The sequence below is a fragment of the Nycticebus coucang genome, chromosome 10 (genome assembly GCF_027406575.1).
Source record: "Nycticebus coucang isolate mNycCou1 chromosome 10, mNycCou1.pri, whole genome shotgun sequence".
Taxonomy (NCBI): Eukaryota; Metazoa; Chordata; class Mammalia; order Primates; family Lorisidae; genus Nycticebus; species Nycticebus coucang.
Genome location: NC_069789.1, coordinates 58,512,060 through 58,532,333, shown reverse-complemented (window position 1 = coordinate 58,532,333; position 20,274 = coordinate 58,512,060). Strand labels below are relative to the sequence as shown.

At 40.8% G+C, this 20,274-nt stretch overlaps 1 protein-coding gene and 1 long non-coding RNA gene across 3 annotated transcripts; both read left to right on the top strand.

Moving 5' to 3' along the window:
• Positions 1–8,737: 8,737 nt before the first annotated feature.
• On the top strand, positions 8,738–14,870 carry ZBED6 (zinc finger BED-type containing 6). Of its 2 annotated transcripts, none has more exons than XM_053607682.1 (2): positions 8,738–13,796; positions 14,742–14,870. In XM_053607682.1, the coding sequence occupies exon 1, from the start codon at positions 9,659–9,661 to the stop codon at positions 12,596–12,598; it is 2,940 nt and encodes a 979-aa protein (XP_053463657.1). In that variant the 5' UTR covers positions 8,738–9,658; the 3' UTR covers positions 12,599–13,796; positions 14,742–14,870. The 2 variants fall into 2 exon arrangements, with proteins under 2 accessions (XP_053463657.1, XP_053463656.1); XM_053607681.1 differs by having other exon boundaries at positions 8,738–13,807.
• On the top strand, positions 14,264–14,870 carry LOC128597361 (uncharacterized). The gene has a single exon (XR_008383245.1). It is a non-coding gene; the product is annotated as an uncharacterized LOC128597361 (long non-coding RNA).
• Positions 14,871–20,274: the final 5,404 nt, after the last annotated feature.

Sequence of the window (20,274 nt, the reverse complement as noted above, 5' to 3'; positions counted from 1 at the left end):
GGTCTGAGCAGAGCCTTAGCAATGTGATTGTTATAAAATTTGCAAAAGCAAGATTTATTATTATTATTATTATTGCATTTTTTGGCCAGGGCTGGGTTTGAACCCACCACCTCCGGCATATGGGGCCAGCGCCCTACCCCTTTGAGCCACAGACACCACCTGATTTTTTTTATTTTTGAGATAAGGTCTCTGTTGCTCATGGCATCAGCTTAGCTTACAGCAATCTCAAAATTTCTGGGCTCAAGTGAACCTCCTGCCTTAGCCTCCCAAGTAGATGAGACTCCTCCCAAGTAGATTAGCCTCCCTGCCACAATGTCCAGCTAATTTTTTCTGTTTTTAGTAGAGACAGGGTCTTGCTCTTGCTTAGGCTAGTCTTGAACTTCTGAGTTCACTATGTTAACCAGTGTGATGAAAGTGTGTCAAACGGTCTATGAAGCTAGTGAATGATGCCCCATGATCATCTCAATGTACACAGCTGTGATTTAATAAAAAAAAAAAAAGAATTACCTAAGTTTGATGGAATTCAGCATAAAATAAATTTTATTAAAAAAGAAAAAAAAAAAAAAAAAGAACTTCTGAGTTCAAGAGATCCTCCTGCCTCCGCCTCCCAGAGTGCTAGGATTATAAGTGTGAGCCATATTGCCTGGACACAGGATTTTAACAGCAATGATTAGAGCCTTGTTTATTTTTACTCTGATGTTCTAATACCTTCACCACATTGGGAATTTTGGGTTGTAGCTAAGAGAAAATTGAGTTGGGATATAATTATTCTCCATAATATATATGTGGTTTAAAATCACTTTCATGGATGTAAAAATGGCTTTCAAGAATATCTTGGGTGGTGCCTGTGGCTCAGTGACTAGGGTGCCAGCCCCATATACTGAGGGTGGCAGGTTTGAACCCGGCCCCGGCCAAACTACAACAAAAAAATAGCCGGGCATTGTGGTGGGCGCCTGTAGTCCCAGCTACTTGGGAGGCTGAGGCAAGAGAATCACCTAAACCCAAGAGCTAGATGTTGCTGTGAGCTGTGATGCCACAGTACTCTACCGAGGGTGACAAAATAAGACTGTCTCTAAAAAAAAAAAAAGAATATCATCTCTATATTATCCACTGTGCTGAGTCATTTGACATTATGACCAAAAAGTTGGAGGGCGAGAGGTCAATTTGAATGTAAACCTGCCCTACAGCATCTGGTCCCTGAAGAATGCAGATTTGCAGATTGTGGAGAGACAAGGTATAAAATTCATTGAACCAGAAGCTGGTCTATGGAAGATTCTTCACACATGTAAAATTTTAAGAGGTGATTCAGTTATCACTAACACCTAATATGGTAGCAAGCTTCCCAGATACAGACCCCAGTGATCTCTGCCTCCTATTATCATGCCCTTGTTTAGTCCCCTCCCACATTATGTCAGTGTTTTCTTTCTTTCTTTTTTTTTTTTGCAGTTTTGGCCAGGGCTGGGTTTGAACCCACCACCTCCAGCATATGGGGCCAGCGCCCTACTCCTTTGAGCCACAGGAGCCACCCATATATATATATATTTTTTTTTTTTTTTTGAGACAGTCTCACTTTATTGCCCTCGGTAGAGTGCTGTAATGTCACAGCTCACAGCAACCTCCAGCTCTTGGGCTTAGGTGATTCTCTTGCCTCAGCCTCCCAAGTAGCTGGGACTACAGGCGCCCACCACAACACCTGGCTATTTTCTGTTGCAGTTTGGCTGGGGCCAAGTTCGAACCTGCCAACCTTGGTATATGGGGCTGGCACCCTACCCACTGAGCCACAGGCGCCACCCATGTCAGTGTTTCCTGTGTAATCAATAGAATACAGGAGAATGGTGGCATGTCATATCCAAGCCTAGGTCATAAAGGTATTGCAGCTTGCAGCATCTGTCTTAGTGTCTCTCATCACTCTCTCTGAGGGAAGTTTGCCGTCTATATCCTGAGCAGCCTTATGGAGGAGAGGCCCACAGGGTAAGAAACAGGTATCCTATTAACTGTTATATGAGTTGACATGGACATGTATCCTCTAGTCCCATTCAAGCCTTCAGATGACAGCAGCCCTGGTCAACAACTTGATTGCAAACTCACAAGAGACTGAGGCAGAACAAACCACCAGCCAGACTGCTCCTGAATTTTTGACGCACAGAAACAGTGAGATAATAAATGTTTATTGTTTAAGCCACTAAATATGGGGTTAATTTGTTACAGATAACTAATACACTTGGTAAAAATGGCAGTACTCTCTTGGTCAAGAATATATTAAATAATTCAATAGTAATTCAATAAAGTCTTAGTGCTTACCTATATGAAAAACTTGATAGGGCCGGGTGTGGTGGCTCATGCCTATAATCTCACCACTTTGAGAGGCCAAGGAAGAAGGATCACTTGAGGCTGAGAACCTGAAAAATATAGTGGGACTTTGCCTCTGCAACAAAATAGAAAAATTATTCAGGCCTGGTGGTGCTGACCTTTAGTCTTAGCTACTCAGAAGGATGAGGCAGGAGGATCATTTGAGCCCAGGAGTTTGAGGTTGCAGCGAGCTATGACGATGGCATTGCACTCCAGCCCAGGCAACAGAGCAAGCCTTTCTCTCTCAAAAACAAAACAGAAAAAGTGATAGTTTTCCTAGATTTGCCAACAATCCCATAATTTGCATAACATTACCCCAATATGTTTTAAAGTTGAAAGAAACTTTCAAGGTATCATTGATAAAATTATTTTTACGTAAATATATACAAAGATGCTAGAGTAGAGACTGGCTTACTTTACAGAAAATATGACAAAATTCTCACAGGAAGAGGCAATCAGTATGCAGCCACATATCTAGAAAAAATATTATAAAGGATTATAGAGGTATGTCAGTTTATATGTAAAAATATTATGACTTTTTCTTGTGTTTGTAATGTATGTGGCACGAAGTTTTTTTCTATCCGTAGTTTGTGGTGATTTCCTTTCCTAGCTTAAAGAATATATTTTCTTTTGAACCTAATTTTGTCTCAATAATTTTTCATTATTTTTCTAGGGAGCAGTACAAAACCTTTACTCTCAAAGCAAAACCACACTGAATGTCCTAGGCGGCACCCATAGCCCAGCGAGTAGGGTGCCAGCCACATACACCAAGGCTGGTGGGTTCAAACCCGGCCCAGGCCAGCTAAAACAACAATGACAACTACAACAACAACAAAAAAATAGCTGGGCGTTGAGGTGGGCACCTGTAGTCCAGGCTACTTGGGAGGCTGAGGCAAGAGAATCACTTAAGTCCAAGAGTTTGAGGTTGTTGTAAGCTGTGACACCACAGCATTCTACCCAGGTCAACAGCTTGAGACTCCATCTCAAAAAAAAACCCCAAAAACCCTTGGGGTGGCGCCTGTGGCTCAGTTAGTAGGGCGCCAGCCTAATATACCGAGGGTGGTGGGTTCAAACCAGGCCTGGGCCAAACTGCAACAGCAACAACCAAAAAAAACCCTTGGCTCGGCGCCCATGCACAGTGGTTACAGCTACATACACTGGGCCTGGCAGGTTCGAACCCAACCTGGGCCAGCTAAACAACAATAGCAACTGCAACAACAACAACAAAAAATAGCTGGGCATTGTGTTGGGCACCTGTAGTCTCAGCTACTTGGGAGGCTGAGACGAGAGAATCACTTAAGCCCAAGAGTTTGAGGTTACTGTGAGCTGTGACAGTACAGCACTCTACAGAGGGTGGCATAGTGAGACTCTGTCTCAAAAAACAAACAAACAAAAACACACTGAACATCCTAGAAGGTTTCATTGATTACTTATTGAAAAGGTCTATAGCAGTGTTTTTCTTTCTCCTCTTTTTTTTTTTTTTTGACACAGATTCTGACTTTGACACCCTAGGTAGAGTTCCGTGGCGTCACAGCTCACAGCAACCTCAAACTCTTGGGCTCAAGAGATTCGCTTGCCCCAGCCTCCCAAGTAGCTGGGACTATAGGCACTGGCCACAACGCCTGGCTATTTTTTGTTGCAGTTGTCATTATTGGTTAGCTGGCCTAGGCCAGGTTCAAACCCACCAACTTTGGCGTATGTGGCTGGCGCCATAACCACTGTGCTATGGGCGCTGAGCCTACAGCAGTGTTTTTCAACCTTTTTTATCTCACAGCATATATGAACCTATGGTTAAACTTAGAAGGCACACTTAAATTATTATTATTATTATTTTAGAGACAGAGTTTCACTTTGTCACCCTCGGTAGAGTTCTGTGGCATCACAGCTTACAGCAATCTCTAGCTCTTGGGCTTAGGTGATTCTCTTGCCTCAGCCTCCCAAGTAGCTGGGACTACAGGTGCCCACCACAATGCCCAGCTATTTTTTGCAGTTTGGCCAGGGCTGGGTTTGAAACTGCCCCCCTTGGTACGTGGGACTAGTGCCCTACTCACTGAGCCACAGGCATCGCCTGGCACACTTAAATTATGTTGAGCTAAAAAATAATAATAAAGTAAAATAAGATACTGTGCTTTGAATTTCTTTTGAAAATAATTTAATTAATGATCTCTAAACATTTTTGTTTTTTTTTTTGGCTGGGGCTGGGTTTGAACCCACCACCTTTGGCGTATGGAACCGGCACTCTACCCCTTTGAGCCACAGGCGCCGCCCTGATCTCTAAACATTTTTGTGGCATACCAGTTCAAAATCACTGGTCTAGAGACTGGTCTAAAATTAATTTAGAGTTGGAGGTGAGGTCTGGGTAAGGAGAAGCCGGCATTATGCACTTGGTCTAGATACCTATCCCCTTAATAATGTATAAATGACAAGCCAACCCCCATCCTTGAGAATTCTGTGTGTTATGTATTGTGGAAGAGGGGGATTCTTTCTTTTTTTCTTTTTTTGATTTTGGCCGGGGCTAGGTTTGAACACGCCACCTCTGGCATATGGGACCGGCACCCTACTCCTTGAACCACAGGTGCTGCCCTTGGGGGATTCTTTCTTTTTTTTTTTTTTTAGAGACAGTCTCACTCTTTCACCCTCAATAGAGTGCTGTAGCATCACAGCTCACAGCAACCTCCCACTCTTGGGCTTAGGTGATTCTCTTGCCTCAGCCTCCCGAGGAGCTGGGACTACAGGTGCCCCCCACAACACCCGGCTGAAGAGGGGGATTCTATGCAGACTCTTCAGACTCTGAAAGAGTTTCCCAACTACTCTCCTCTTTTTCTAAGCCTCAGGCTTTTAACTTCTGCCCTCTTTAATACCCATGTGACTCTATTATTTTTCTTTCCCCCCATTGAAAGACAGTATGAAATCAAAAATTGAAACACGATTTTTCCACAGATAAGGGATTGGTGAAACAATTGGAAACAGTGCCTTACATTGAGTGGGTAGGCCTCTAAGCACTGATAATCATTAAAAGATATTCAAGATATATTGCAAAGTGAAAAATTGTAAAAACAATATACATAATTTTCTTCTTATTTTTACATACTGTATTTCATTCATTGTAAGATGCACATTCTTTTCCATTTTAACATCTCTGATCAAAGGCCTATCAGAGTTTAATTAATTGACCAGGTTCTCTCTTTCCCTCTTCCCTAGGGGTTCATACAATAAGAATGTATCTTACGGTGGTGCCTGTGGCTCAAGGAGTAGGGTGCTGGCCCCATATACCCGGGATGGCGGGTTCAAACCCGGTCCTGGCCAAAACAAAAAAAATAACAAATAAAATAAAATAAAATAAAATAAAAGAGTGTATCTTACAATTAATGATACTTTAGATCTGATGAAAGATAACTAGAAACTATACATAGCATACTCGTCAGGCCAGGATGGCAGCTTGGAAAGCCTTAGGCTGGAAAATCCTTAAGTTGTTTGGAGAGCCTTACTAAATTAAAAAACCTAGGTGTGTGGGACAGACAGAAATTGATTACTAGGAACCTGCTTGTTAGGTCTGGTTGACATGGCAATCACAGAGTAATGTCATGTAAGGCAGGGAGGGATTAGAGCTAGGTTCTAAAGTTGTGGCTCCCTCACTTTGAAAAGAGATAAAATCCCAAGTATGAGGAGACTCAGCACCCCTCTGCTCTGACAGATCCCTAGTCACGCCAAGCTGGCAGGTGGCAGAACAAATACAAGATAAAGTAAAAGGTGCTTGGAGGGCCCAGCACAGTGGCTCAGGCCTGTAATCCTAGCACTCTGGGAGGAGGAGGCGGGTGGATCACCTGAGCTCACAGGTTCCAGACCAGCCTGAGCAAGAGCAGCACCCTGCCTCTAAAAATAGCTGTGCGTTGTTTCAGGCGCCTGCAGTCTTAGTTACTCAGGAGGCTGAGGCAAGAGAATCGCTTGAGCCCAGGAGTTGGAGGTTGCTGTAAGCTATGATGCCAGAGCACTCTACCGAGGGTGACAAAGTGAGACAAAGTGAGACTGCCTAAAAAAAAAATTAAATTAAAAGGTGCATGGAGTCCCATCTGCTTTGCCATCAAGTGTATCCTTTCTTAGAAGCAGAACCTTATTCTCTATCCAAGTTAAGTAAAATGTTGCAACCTAAGTTCCACTGGTGAGGGGGAGGGGAGTTGAGGTAGGGGAGGAGGGTCGGGTCCAGGTAGGGGTGGGGTTTGGGTGGGGAACAGGGCCTTGGGGCCAGACTTGTCCTTTGGGATCCTTGAGTTGAGGCCCTTTGGCTGAAACCAAACTTTACCAAACAAATCCTTCTAATAAATGTTGAATATACTCAGGCTGAGTATATTTAAGTAATTTGCACTTAAAAAGTTAGAAAGGATATATGTTAAGTTTATAAGAACTTATTTCTCAGGGATAATTGATACTTTCTACACTGTATTTCTGTATTATTGATATTTAACATTCTTTAAAACCGCTTGTGTGCGGCAGCGCCTATAGCTCAATCGGCAAGGGCGCCGGCCACCTACACCTAGGGTGGTGGGTTCGAACCCCGCCCAGGCCTGCTAAGCAACAATGACAACTGCAACAACAACAACAAAAAAAGCCAGGCGTTGTGGCAGGCGCCTGTAGTCCCAGCTACTTGAGAGGAAAGAGAATGGCTTAAGCCCAAGAGTTTGAGGTTGCCGTGAGCTGTGACATCACAGCACTCTACCAGGGCAACAGCTTGAGACTGTCTTAAAAAAAAAAACCACTTGTGTGTATTAGCTTAATAGTAGGGGGAAAAGGTTAAAACATTCAAATAGAGATATATAGAATAATGTTAATAACAGGAGGTGACAGCTGAATGCTTTTCCTTTTTATCCCTGAACTCTCATGAACTTTTTAAGGAGCACAAAATACTTTTCCAATATACACATTTGTTTTAAGAAATAAAAGAAACTCTCTCAAAGCCCAATTTCATTCACTTCTTCAAAATAAAAATAAACTCACAAATCCTTCAACACTGCATGCACGAGAAAAGTACAGTTTATTATTAACTTAAGTGTATACGAGGTTTGGACGATTTATTCATTAAGCAAACATTTTGGTAATTATAAACCGAGCGCTTACTGTCTGGTAGAGTCAGTCCCTAGGGCCTTCTCGCTTACTATCTCATTTAATTCACAAGCAAATCAAGAACAAAATTTTATTAAAGACGGCTTCAAGAACCCGGTAACTTCATAAAACTCACTCCTTGCAAGAGAAGGGACCCCAGGGCCCAGCGTCTCCTCGCTCTGGTGACCCCGTGACCCGGCGAAGCCATCTTAGGCATCGCCTCATAGAGGAAACTACATCTCCCAGAATCCTTGCGCTGTGCGTCGTGCTGGCACTTTTACGGGCCAGGTCTTAGAGCCCAGCCTGTAGCCGGGCGCCATCTTTGACGCGGGCAGTCTTGGTTTTCTGCTGGTGTTGCTGCTGTGAGGACGACGGACGGCAGCGGTTAAGAAAGCAGCAAGACGTGGCAGCTAGCGGGAGTCGGGGATAGTGTCATCGGTTCGGTAAAGTTTCTGTTCTATGGTAACTAGACCCGTTTTTTGATTCCCGGGTGTCTTGGGGTTGGGGAGGTGGGGGAGAGGGCGAGGGGAGTGGCAGCGGCCTCCCCTCGCCCCTGGGTCGCGGCCTAACCCGGGAAGTCAGAGCGGGTCTTTCAGCCCCGCGGTAACGATCGCTCCCCACTGCCTCTTAGCTGCGGCCCTCGCCCGGCCGGCTGGGACTCCGGGCTCCCGCTCACTTTTCCCATCCACCCCACCCCCACCTCCACCTCCCTTTACCTCACCCCCACCCCACCCCCACGGCGTCTGCTCCTTCCCAACCAACCTTCCTCCCCTCCCCCACATCCGGTGTTCGGGAAACTGGGAGCCTGGAGCAGCCCGAAAGCATGACTGTTCTCCTGACTCCGGAGAGAGAACTGACGCTAGATTGTGTTCTTTTAGGGGCAACAGTTTTTCTAGTTTAGCGGACTCTCACTGCCTAAATCAGACTGAGTGCCAGGAGCTGAATTTACCTACTCTCATTCCTCTCCAGGGTCCCACTACTTTGGAGATTTTCTCAAACTCCACATACAGAAAGCCACCGACATTATTCCGGTATCCTACACCCATTCCCCGCCCTAATTACACTCCCAGCCCCGGCCCTCAGCATCGGAGACAAGAGCAACAGGGACATTTCCGTTCTCCTTGTAGGATTGGTGAAACCATAATGAAGAACACCCCCTAAACTCCCATAATCGGTGCGGATTCCTATGGGGAAGGCCAGTTTTGTTGACATCTTTCAGGCCTTGGTTCTGGACCTTGAGAAGGAGGCTGTGGAACTAGTGATAGAGATGCTTTTTAGGGTAAATGTATGTAGGTATTGGGGGAAGGGGGAGGGATCAACTAAAAAGGAATGGAAATGGTTTAAAGTTTATATTTTAGTTTTTGCTATTTATGTAGTGTTCAACTTGTGAGTTATTTACCAGCTGTAAAGCTTCTCCAGTCTAAAAATATCTGAAAACTAAACTTGGATTAACTCTTGATATAAACAGTAAATCGAAAGTGCAACTTGTAATGTTGTTTTTAGATTTTATTCTCAAAAGCATTTTTTTCCAGCCACCCACATTTTAAAAAATTGTATTACTTTTAGTTAGAGCTAAAAGGGCTCAACTAGGACTTGATGTTAATGACCAGTATGTGGAGTCTGATTCACTTTTCCAGAATTGACTTTTTGGGTTGTATTGGCAAATCACAGTCCTAAATGATGAATGTTGAATGATGCACTATGTTTTTGTTTAAATGAAATTCCTTGAAAATAATTAATTTCAGAATTAAGAGAAAGTTGATGTTGCTATCAGGAGGCATCATAAAAATATGTATTTTATAAGCTCAAAGGCATTTCAAATAGATACAGTTCTTGATGAAGCAGAAGAAAGAACATGAACCTGGGATTTGGAAGACCAGGCTTCTAGCTGCTGCTAACCAACTCTGTGACTCTGAGAAAGGAGGCCTCAGTTCTTACTTTATAACATGAGGACACTGAACTACTTGAATTCAGATCTCAGAAAGTTGGAATGGTTCTTAAAGCCCCCTAACAAAGAGTTGGGGAATGTTGTCCTTTGCTGTCACTTTTTCTCCAAAAATAACCTGGCTTGGAAGTTACTGGTCCAAAGGGAATTTGATTCCCCGTAGAAACTGGAGAAAAGGTAATGCAAGGAGAGAGAGACAGCTGTATTTCTGCTTGAATAATAAACCGACTAATAGATTTTCATACAAATATTGGAGACATAAAGAGAATGAGTGTATGTGCCTTAAGTGTACCAGTTTCCTCACTCTCTGCTGGCAGAAGATGCAGCACTTTTAGTGGTGCTGGGATTCTGGGATGTGTTCCTATTAATTCTAATACAGATGAAGAAGATGTGGTAGAGGGAAAGATGGTAGCAGAAGGACTGGATAAAGAGGCAAAATTGCCTGCTAAAAAGAAAAGAAAGAAGGGTTTGCGAGTTAAGGGGAAAAGACGTCGAAAAAAATTGATCCTAGCCAAAAAGTTTAGTAAGGATTTGGGATCTGGAAGGCCTGTTTCAGATGCTTCTGCTTTGTTAGCATCCAGTACCCCTGAGCAGGATGAAGAAAGTCTTTTTGAGAGCAATATAGAAAAACAAATCTATCTACCTAGTACCAGGGCCAAGACTTCCATTGTATGGCACTTCTTTCATGTTGACCCCCAGTATACCTGGCGAGCTATTTGTAATCTCTGTGAAAAAAGTGTCAGCAGGGGTAAACCAGGCAGTCATCTTGGTACTTCCACTCTTCAGCGACATCTGCAAGCAAGGCATTCTCCTCACTGGACCAGGGCCAACAAGTTTGGAGTCACTAGTGGGGAAGAGGATTTTACCTTGGATGTATCTTTATCTCCCTCTTCTCCTGGAAGCAGTGGAAGCTTTGAATATATTCCTACTGATCCATTAGATAATAGAATGGGCAAGAAACGTGATAAATCATCATCAGTTGCCCTACGGGCAGAAAGAGGGAGATTTCTCATCAAAAGTAACATTGTCAAGCATGCCTTAATCCCTGGAACCAGAGCCAAGACATCTGCAGTTTGGAATTTTTTTTACACAGATCCTCAGCACATCTCAAGAGCGGTGTGTAACATATGTAAAAGAAGTGTGAGCCGGGGTAGGCCAGGTTCCCATTTAGGGACTTCAACACTTCAACGACACCTGCAGGCCACCCATCCCATCCACTGGGCTGTTGCCAACAAAGACAATGGTGCTATTGGAAATGGTTTAGATGAAGCTGAGACTGAGAGAAATGATCTCCTAAATGATACATTGCATGGACAAAAGTCTACAGGCAGCCAAGATTTAACAGCTGAGGACCTTGGTGACTCTGATTCAGATGAACCTCCTGTGTTAGAGATTGAAAATAGATCTGAAAGTTCTATTCCTATTGCAGAGCAAGACTCTGTGATACATGCACAGGAGAGAGAAACAGCATATTGTGAAAATCCAGCCTCGAGTCAAATAAGTCAAGCAATTATTCAAATGATTGTGGAGGATATGCATCCTTACAACTACTTCTCAACCCCAGCCTTTCAAAGGTTCATGCAGATTGTGGCACCTGACTACAGGTTGCCATCAGAGACTTACTTTTTCACTAAGGCTGTCCCTCAGTTATATGATTGTGTCAGAGAAAAAATTTTCTTAACTTTAGAGAATGTTCAAAGCCAAAAGATTCACCTAACTGTTGACATTTGGACCCATGACCCATCCACTGACTATTTTATTGTGACTGTACATTGGGTCTCTTTGGAAACTGTACCTGTTTCCCATAATGGGAGGATCCCCAACTTTAGAAAGTGGGCAGTGCTTTGTGTTACAGGTTTGGCCAAAGACTGTTTGATAACCAACATTTCACAAGAATTAAATGACCAGATTGGTCTGTGGCTTTCTCCTAATTTTCTTATTCCTAGCTTCATTGTTTCTGACAGTTCCTCCAGTGTGGTACATGCAATCAAAGATGGTGGTTTTACCCATGTGCCATGCTTCCTGCATTGTTTAAATATAGTCATTCAGGACTTCTTCTATGAGCACAAAAGCATTGAGAATATGTTAGTGGCTGCTAGGAAAACCTGTCATCATTTTAGTCATTCAGTAAAGGCTCGTCAGATACTGCAAGAATTCCAAAATGATCACCAACTTCCATGGAAGAATTTGAAGCAGGATGAAACTGGACATTGGATTTCTACCTTTTATATGTTAAAATGGCTTTTGGAGCATTGCTATTCAGTTCACCATAGTCTTGGTAGAGCCAGTGGAGTTGTGCTCACTTCCCTTCAGTGGACTCTGATGACTTATGTTTGTGATATTCTCAAGCCATTTGAAGAAGCCACCCAGAAAGTGAGTGTGAAGACCACAGGATTGAATCAAGTACTACCCTTAATCCATCATCTACTCATTTCTTTGCAGAAACTCAGAGAAGATTTTCAAGTCAGAGGAATTACTCAGGCCCTCAATCTAGTGGATAGTTTATCTCTGAAACTTGAAACAGATGCCCTACTAAGTGCCATGCTCAAATCCAAGCCCTGTATTTTGGCTACTTTGTTAGATCCTTGCTTTAAAAATAGTTTGGAAGTCTTTTTTCCTCAAAGTGCTGATTTAGAGACTTATAAGCACATCCTTGCAGAAGAGGTTTGTAATTATATGGAATCATCACCAGAGGTCTGTCACATTGTGACTTCAGAACCTTCGGGTCCCTCAGTTACTGTAGGAGCTAATTCATTGACCTTATCTATAAAAGAAGGCACCTCCAATTCAGGATCCATTGATAGGTCAGCTGCAGACAGCATTGCCATTGGAAGCAAAAGTTTCATGTTCCCTTCTGCTATAGCAATTGTGGATGAGTACTTCAAAGAGAAGCATTCAGAATTCTCAGGAGGTGATGACCCTTTGATTTACTGGCAGAGGAAGATGAGCATTTGGCCGGCTTTGACCCAGGTTGCTATTCATTATCTAAGTTGCCCCATGTGTAGTTGGCAATCTGAATGTATCTTTACTACGAATAGCCACTTTCATCCAAAACAGATCATGAGCCTGGACTTTGACAATATAGAACAGTTGATGTTTCTGAAAATGAACTTGAAAAACGTTAACTATGATTATTCCACGTTGGTTCTGAGCTGGGATACTGAGAATGAAGTTGTTCAAAGCAATGGAAAAAAAATATCACCTTAATTTATTTTTCCTTTATCCATTTAAAAGGGGCAACTTAACTGCTGTTACTGTATCCTAATTGCTGTAGTTGTCGCATACAGTCATGCTAATTATTCCTTAAAAACATTTGGGGAAACCTGAAAACAAAAAGGGCTGAAAATTCCTCAGAGGCAATACAATTTTGACAAAATGAAGATTAACTTTAAAAATTTCACAGTTTTAATTCAGTGTAACTAGCACCTGAAAAATTTGTTTATTCTAATCAGAGGGAACAGATGTTAATTTTTAAAAATATAGTGCAGAATTGAAAGGCTTTTGCTAAATCTGTTCAGTAGCTTGAACTAGTAATTGGTTTTAAGTAAATTTCTCCCAATGTGGGAAGTTTAATTGTTCTGATACCAGTGAAATGAGAAAAAAGTATACTAAGCTGGCATTCCTTCTCTCCCTCCCCAGTTTTTCTATTTCTTCAAAAATCCTGATGCTTATTTACAACTTGGGAAAAAGAAAACCCATAAAATTGTTTTATATTTGAAAATTTATAACTGCCTCCTCATACTGGTCAGCTTTATAATCTCAAATTATTGAGTATGATAGATTTACCCTTCATTTTTAGGACTGGATCTTATATAAAAGGGAAACATTAGAAAAAATAATCAGAAAATTTACTTCTAGACTTTGAAAAAGATTGACTGGAAATTGTAAAGAAAGCCCTATGAAGTTGGAGGTTGCTATGAACTATGATGCCATGGCACTCCACCCAGGGCCACAGCTTGAGACTCTGTCTCAAAAAAAAAAAAAAAAAAAAAAAAGCCCTATGAGCGTACTTTGACAAACCCAGTATGCATTTCCCAAAGGAAATTTTTCTATTTTAGGTAGTCTTTTTAAAAATATACCTGATGACCCATAATATCGTATTCTTAACTATGAGGTTGTTTTGGCCAGTGATTTCTTAATGAAAAATAAGCAGTCAGTATTTTCATGTATTAGGAATCATTGGTGAAATGAGTGAATTAATCTCAGTATCTTTAAGGTCCCTTTCCACTCTGAAAGTATGTTTCTGTGATTGAGTGGGAGGCCAGAAAATGATGATTTAGTAAAAGTCTATTAAAAGTTTCAGACTGAATAACTAATGTAAGATCCCAATTTTTCCTTTTTTTCATTTTAGATTTGGGGATATTCCCTGCCCAAAAAATTCCTGGAAAATTGACTAGTATTAAGTGTGAGTAAAAGGTGTCCACTTTTTTTAAGTTTTGATTTTAGTTTTGTCTTGGATAGTATTTGGCAAGATTTAGCCTAGAAATTATGTAGTATTTATTACGTAAGAATCAAAATTGCTTTGTTACTGGGCTGGTTTCAAAATTTAGAACTCATTTCTATGTATCAAGATAGATTTTTTTGTTTTTATTTGATATGCTTTTTTTTTTAAAATTCTTAAATGGTAAATGTACCATTGTGAAATGAAATTTCAACTCCGAAAGTTTACCCTTTTACTAAACTGAAGTAAATAACTACAAAATCTTTAGCTGTAGCCATCTATAGTAAAGAATTTGCAACTAGGCTGCATAAGCAAGCCTTTGCAGGGCCAATATTGAATGGCATGCCAGTGTCACTGGCGTTGATATAAAAAAAGAAAAAAATCTTCCCTTAGATAGAAGCTTTCTGTGTTTTGACAGTACCAGTTTTAGAATGGCTATAATGCTGCTCTGCCTTCTACAGCTTGCTGCACCACTCTGTAGTTACTCTGTAACTGTACATTTCTACCTTTTTTGGTTAAACACTTCCTGATTATGATGGTGATGATGATATATATACATCCATATTATACACATTGATATATGTGTAAAGAATTTTCTTTCATCTTTATTTTGTGGGCTGGGCAAAATTTAAAGTAACAACTTCATGATACTTTGGTATAAGAGTAACTTCACTATTTTTATAATGAATCCAAATCTAAGAGCTTTTGTAGTGTATTTCAAAAGGGGAAACTTACCCAGATGTTTTATTACTACACGTTTGTATATATGTGCGTGTGTGTGTTTAAGCCAGTTAGTATATATGTACATGTATATTATATACATAATACATTTTATATTTTTACATACAAGTATGCTTTTATTATACAGATAATAAAGATGGGGGAAGGTTTCTGTTTTTTTCTTAATAGGTGAAGAAATCTTGAAGACCAGAAATTGGATCTTACTGAATTTTGATTTTTCTTTTTCTTTTTCTTTTTCTTTTTTTTTTAAATTATATTGTTCGGCTATGGAAGATGGATCTTTTTTTTTTTTTTTTTTTTTTTTTTATAACTCTTTGAATCTGAAGTTCATCTTCAAATGAACTTTTTTTGGTTTTTATTTTTTTGTTTTTTTGAGGAGATAACTAACCCTAGCTGTCTCCAGTCTGACAAAGGTTATTTGAATGGACTTAAATCTCCCAGTAGTTGGGAGCTGTTTTAAAAACACATCCTGTGTTTGAATTGTGGCTGAGAGGTTTCCTTGGCAATGTGAGGAAGAAAATTTTTTCTGCCTCATTATTATTAATTCATGGATTGAGTGTTGGTTCGACCTACAGGCGTAATAGATTGGAACTCAGTGAAGACACAGACGTTCCTGTTGAGAGCAATCAGCTAATGTAAGTGGGGAAATGGGCTTTTTTTCATTAAAGAAGTGAACATTTTTGTAATTTAAGACATAATTACATTTTTTTATTATATATGCACGTTGCAGAAAGATAAAAATCAATATAGTCGAGGTGAAATCTCCCTGTAATTATCTATTTATTTGGAGAAAAGTACTGTTAATATCACAACATAGTTCCATGTCCATAAACATAGCTTTGTCTCATGTTTTTAATGACTACATAATGTTCTGTTGTATAGCTGTGCCACAGTTTAGTGTATCCTTTATTGATACATTAATATTAATGTATTACACAATATTTTGATACATTAATATTAATGTAATACACAATATTTTTGCCATTCCACTCAAAAATAGCCCTTCATCCAATAACAGTCTGTGCATACATCTGTGAACTTATTTAGAATTGCTATGTATTACTCACTAAAGAGGTACCAATTTACTGAAAAACTAACAGAGAAGTCTTTTTGATTTGAAACTCTGGATGCATCCATTTTACTAAAGTTACTAATTTTTGGTCGATCACTAAATGTTACTAAATGTTGCTGATCTTTTGCTATATGTTTTTCATTTTAGGTAGTCCAGTCTGTTAATGTTATTCTTATGGTTTTTAACTTCAGGAAGGTTTTTTTTTTTTTTCTTTTTAACCTGAGTTTATTAAAAAATTTGTTTTCTTCCATTTTCTTGAGTGATTATATATTTTACAACAAAGATGCTATCTAGAGATGGTAGTTGTAAGATACTGCCACTCTTCCTCTCATGAGCATTATTTTATTCACATTGTCAGATATGACATGCGTTTTTGTTTTTGTTGGTTTGTTTGTTTTTTGAGACAGAGTCTCACTTTGTTGCCCTCTGTAGAATGCTGTGGTGTCACAACTCATAGCAACTTCAAACTCTTGGGCTCAATTGATTCTCTTGCCTCGGCCTCCCAAGTAGCTGGGACTTACAGGCGCACCCACCACAACGTCCAGCTAATGGCATGCCTTTTTGCTGAGTGCAGTTATGAATTCAGAATGTTCCTCCGTATAGTACTCTAATTAATGAGGTAAAAATCTCTTTGCCATCCTGCTTTTAATTCCCTTGGAACATTTGTGTACAGAGTAGAAATTGTTTTTTAAATGTTTGGCCTTTTTTTTGTTAATTTCAAACAAATTAATTTTAATGCTATCTTTTTTATAACTCGCATTTATTTGTGGACTCCTAAGTTCTTTTCTTTTTTTTTCTCTCTTTTTTTTTTTTTGTTGTTGTTTTTGTTTTTGGCCGGGGCTGGGTTTGAACCCGCCACCTCCGGCATATGGGGTCAGTGCCCCACTCCTTTGAGCCACAGGCGCCACCCCCTAAGTTCTTTTCATCTGTATACTTAATCGTTTGCCAAGATTATGCTAAATATTGTTATATTTACCATCTATTATATCAGGTACATCAAGGCTTTCCCATTCTTTTTAAAGTGTCTTATTTTTCTCAAATATTTATTCTTTCAGATGATTTTACAATCTGTCAAGTTCCAATAATAAACTCTTAATAGAAATTTTGAATTGAATTGTATTTGCATGAATTATTTTGGAAAGAAGTAACTTTTTCATTGACTGTTCCATTTAGCAATCCATTATTCAGGTCTTTTCTGTCTTGGTAGTTTCATAGTATCTCATGATAGATTTTCTAGTTTGCAAGCATATAATCTACAGATTCTGGATTTTTTTTTTTTTTTTTTTTTTTTTTTTTGAGACAGAGTCTCAAGCTGTTGCCCTGGGTAGAGCGCCATGGGGTCACAGCTCACAGCAACCTCCAACTCTTAGACTTAAGACACAGCAACCTCCAACTCTTGGACTTAAGAGATTCTCTTGCTGATTCTCTTGCTAAGTAGCTGGGACTACAGGTGCCTGCCACAACGCCCAGCTATTTTTTTGTTGTTGCTGTTGTAATTGTCATTGTTGTTTTAGCTGGTCTGGGCTGGGTTCAAACCTACTAGCTTCTGTGTATGTGGCCAGTGCCCTACCCACTGAGCTAAGGATACCACCCTCTGGATTTTTTTTTTTTGTTGTTGATTTTATCCTTTGTAGTATTTATGTCATTTTTTTCTTAATGTATGTGTTAAAAAATTTGGAACGGTGTTGACTTACAGCAGAGATAGTTGGGTACTCTTTTTTTGTCTTGAGGAAGCTTACCTCTAATGCTTTTACCATGTTGTATGTGCTAATGGTTTCTGGTGATTAAGCGCTTTTTTTTTTTTTTTTAAGAGGCAGAGTCTCACTTTGTCGCCCTTGGTAGAGTGCTGTGGCATCACAGCTCACAGCAACTTCCAGCTCTTGGGCTTAGCCGATTCTCTTGCCTCAGCCTCCCAAGTAGCTAGGACTACAGGCACCTGCCACAACGCCTAGCTATTTTTTGTTGCGGTTTGGCTGGGGCTGAGTTCGAACCTGCCACCCTCGGTATATGGGGCTGGCGCCCTACTCATTGAGCCACAGGCACTGCCCGATTAAGTGCTTTTATTTTAAGAAAGTACTTTGTAATTTCTTAAAGATTTTTTATTTTCTTTTTATCTTAAAGATTTTTATCAAGAGTGTATGTTGCATTTTAGCTTGGCTTGCTTTTGTTTTTAAGCCATTTTACTTTAAAAATAAAAATAACGTTTTAAACTACTTTTTTTCTGCTGGCCATGGTGGCTTGTACCTGTAATCCCAGTTACTTGGGATGCTAAGGTGGGAGGATCAATTGAGGCCAGGAGTCCAAGATTGGTCCGGGCAATATAGTGAGGCCTCATCTCTTAAGAAAATGAAAAAATATTAGATGGGCATGGTGGTGCATGCCTGTAAGCCCCAGAGACTGAGATCAGATGAGCAGTTGAGCCCAGGAGTTTTATTATTTTAATTTTATTTTATGTTTTGAGACATTGAGTCTCACTCTGTTGCCCTGGGTAAAATGATGTTGTGTCATTATAGCTCATAGCAGCCTCAAACTCCTGGGTTCAAGCGATCCTCTTGCCTCACCCTTCCAAATAGTTGGAAATACTGGCATGTGCTGGCATGCCTGGCTACTTTTTCTACTTTTTAATAGAGATGGGGTCTTGTTCTTGCTCAGGCTGGTGTAGAACTCGTGAACTCAAGCAATCCACCCACCTCAGCCTCCCAAAGTGGTAGGATTATAGGTGTGAGCCACCCATCTGGCCTGTTATTTTGTTTGTTTGTTTGTTTTTTTAAGACAGAATCTCACTCTTTTGCCCAGGCTATAGTGCTCTGGCATAAGCCTACTTAACAGCAGCCTTAAACTTCTGGGTTTAAGGGATCCTCTGTGTCAGCCTCCTGAGTAGCTGGGACTATAGCCAACTGCCACAATGCCTGCAAATTTTCCTTTTTTAGTAGAGATTGGGGGTGGTGGTCTAGCTCTTGCTTGGGCTGATCTTGAACTCCTGAGCTAAAGGGCTCCATCTGCCTCAGTCTCCCAGAATGCTAGGATTATAGGCATGAGGCACTGTGCCCAGCCCTGTTTTCCATTTTAATTTTTGTAAAATTTATAAGGTCTGTGTCTAGATTGATTTTTTTACATGTAGATATTCAGTTGTTAGAGTAACATTATTGAAAAGAATATTCTTGTTCGGCTCGGCGCCAGCCACATACACCAAGGCTGCCGGGTTCGAGCCTGGCTCAGGCCAGCTAGACAACAATGAGAACTGCAACAAAAAGAAAAAATAGTCAGGCGTTGTGGCAGGCACCTATAGTCCCAGCTACTTGGGAGGCTGAGGCAAGAGAATTGCTTGAGCCTAAGAGTTTGAACTTGCTGTAAGCAGTGACGCCTTAGCACTCTACAGAGGGTGACAAAGTGAGACTGTCTCACTACAAAAAAAAACAAAGTTTGTGATAAACTTTCTCGTACGTGTTGTTATCTTTAATATTTGTTGATTATTTTAGCCTTAGGATACATTCTAGAAATGGAATTGTTGGGTCAAAGGATATGTACATTTTAAAGATTTTGGTACGTGTTTAGTTGCAGAGTCTTTCCTAACCTAGATTGTTGACTTTATTTATTTATTTATTTTTGAGACAGAGCCTCAAGCTGTTGCCCTGGGTAGAGTGATGTGGCATCACAGCTCACAGCAACCTCCAACTCCTGGGCTTAAGCAATTCTCTTGCCTCAGCCTCCAAGTAGCTGGGACTACTTGCCACAATGCCCAGCTATTTTTTTGGTTGTAGTTGTCATTGTTGTTTGGCAGGCCCGTGCTAGATTCAAACCTGCCACCTCTGGTGTATGGGGCTGGCACCTTAGCCGCTTGAGCTACAGGCGCCAAGCCAATCGTTGACTTTAAAGCTAATTTTTTTTTTTTTTTTTGGTAGAGACAGGAGTCTCACTATACCGCCCTCGGGTAGAGTGCCGTGGTGTCACAGGTTGGTTCACAGCAACCTCTAACTCCTGGGCTTAACGCGATTCTCTTGCCTCAGCCTCCCAGGCAGCTGGGACTACAGGCACCCGCCACAACGCCCGGCTATTTTTTTGTTGCAGTTTGGCTGGGGCTGGGTTTGAACCCGCCACCCTCAGCATATGGGGCCGGCGCCCTACTCACTAAGCCACAGGCGCCGCCCTAAAGCTAATTTTTTAATCATAGCATATAGTTCTTGGATTAGGAATTATTAGTGGGAGATGTGATTGAATTTGGTTAATTTATTTCAAATTGTAGGTTATTATGTCTTAAAACTTCAGATGTTTGAGTTCATAGAAATCCTTTCTAGGCTTGACTCCTGTAGCTCAGCGGCTAGGACGCCAGCCACATACACTGCAGATGGCCAGTTCAAACCCAGCCCCTGGGCCTGCCAAACAACAATAACAACTACAAAAAATACCAGGCATTGTGGCGGGTGCCTGTAGTCCCAGCTACTTGGGACACTGAGTCAAGAGAATAGCTTAAGCCCAAGAGTTGGAGGTTGCTGTGAGCTATGACACCATGGCACTCTACCAAGGGTGACATAGTGAGACTCTGTCTCAAAAAAAAAGAAGCCCTTTCCATATTTTCATATGTGCTTGTTAGCTGGGTATGGCAGTGCCTAGGGGAAGAGAATGTCATTT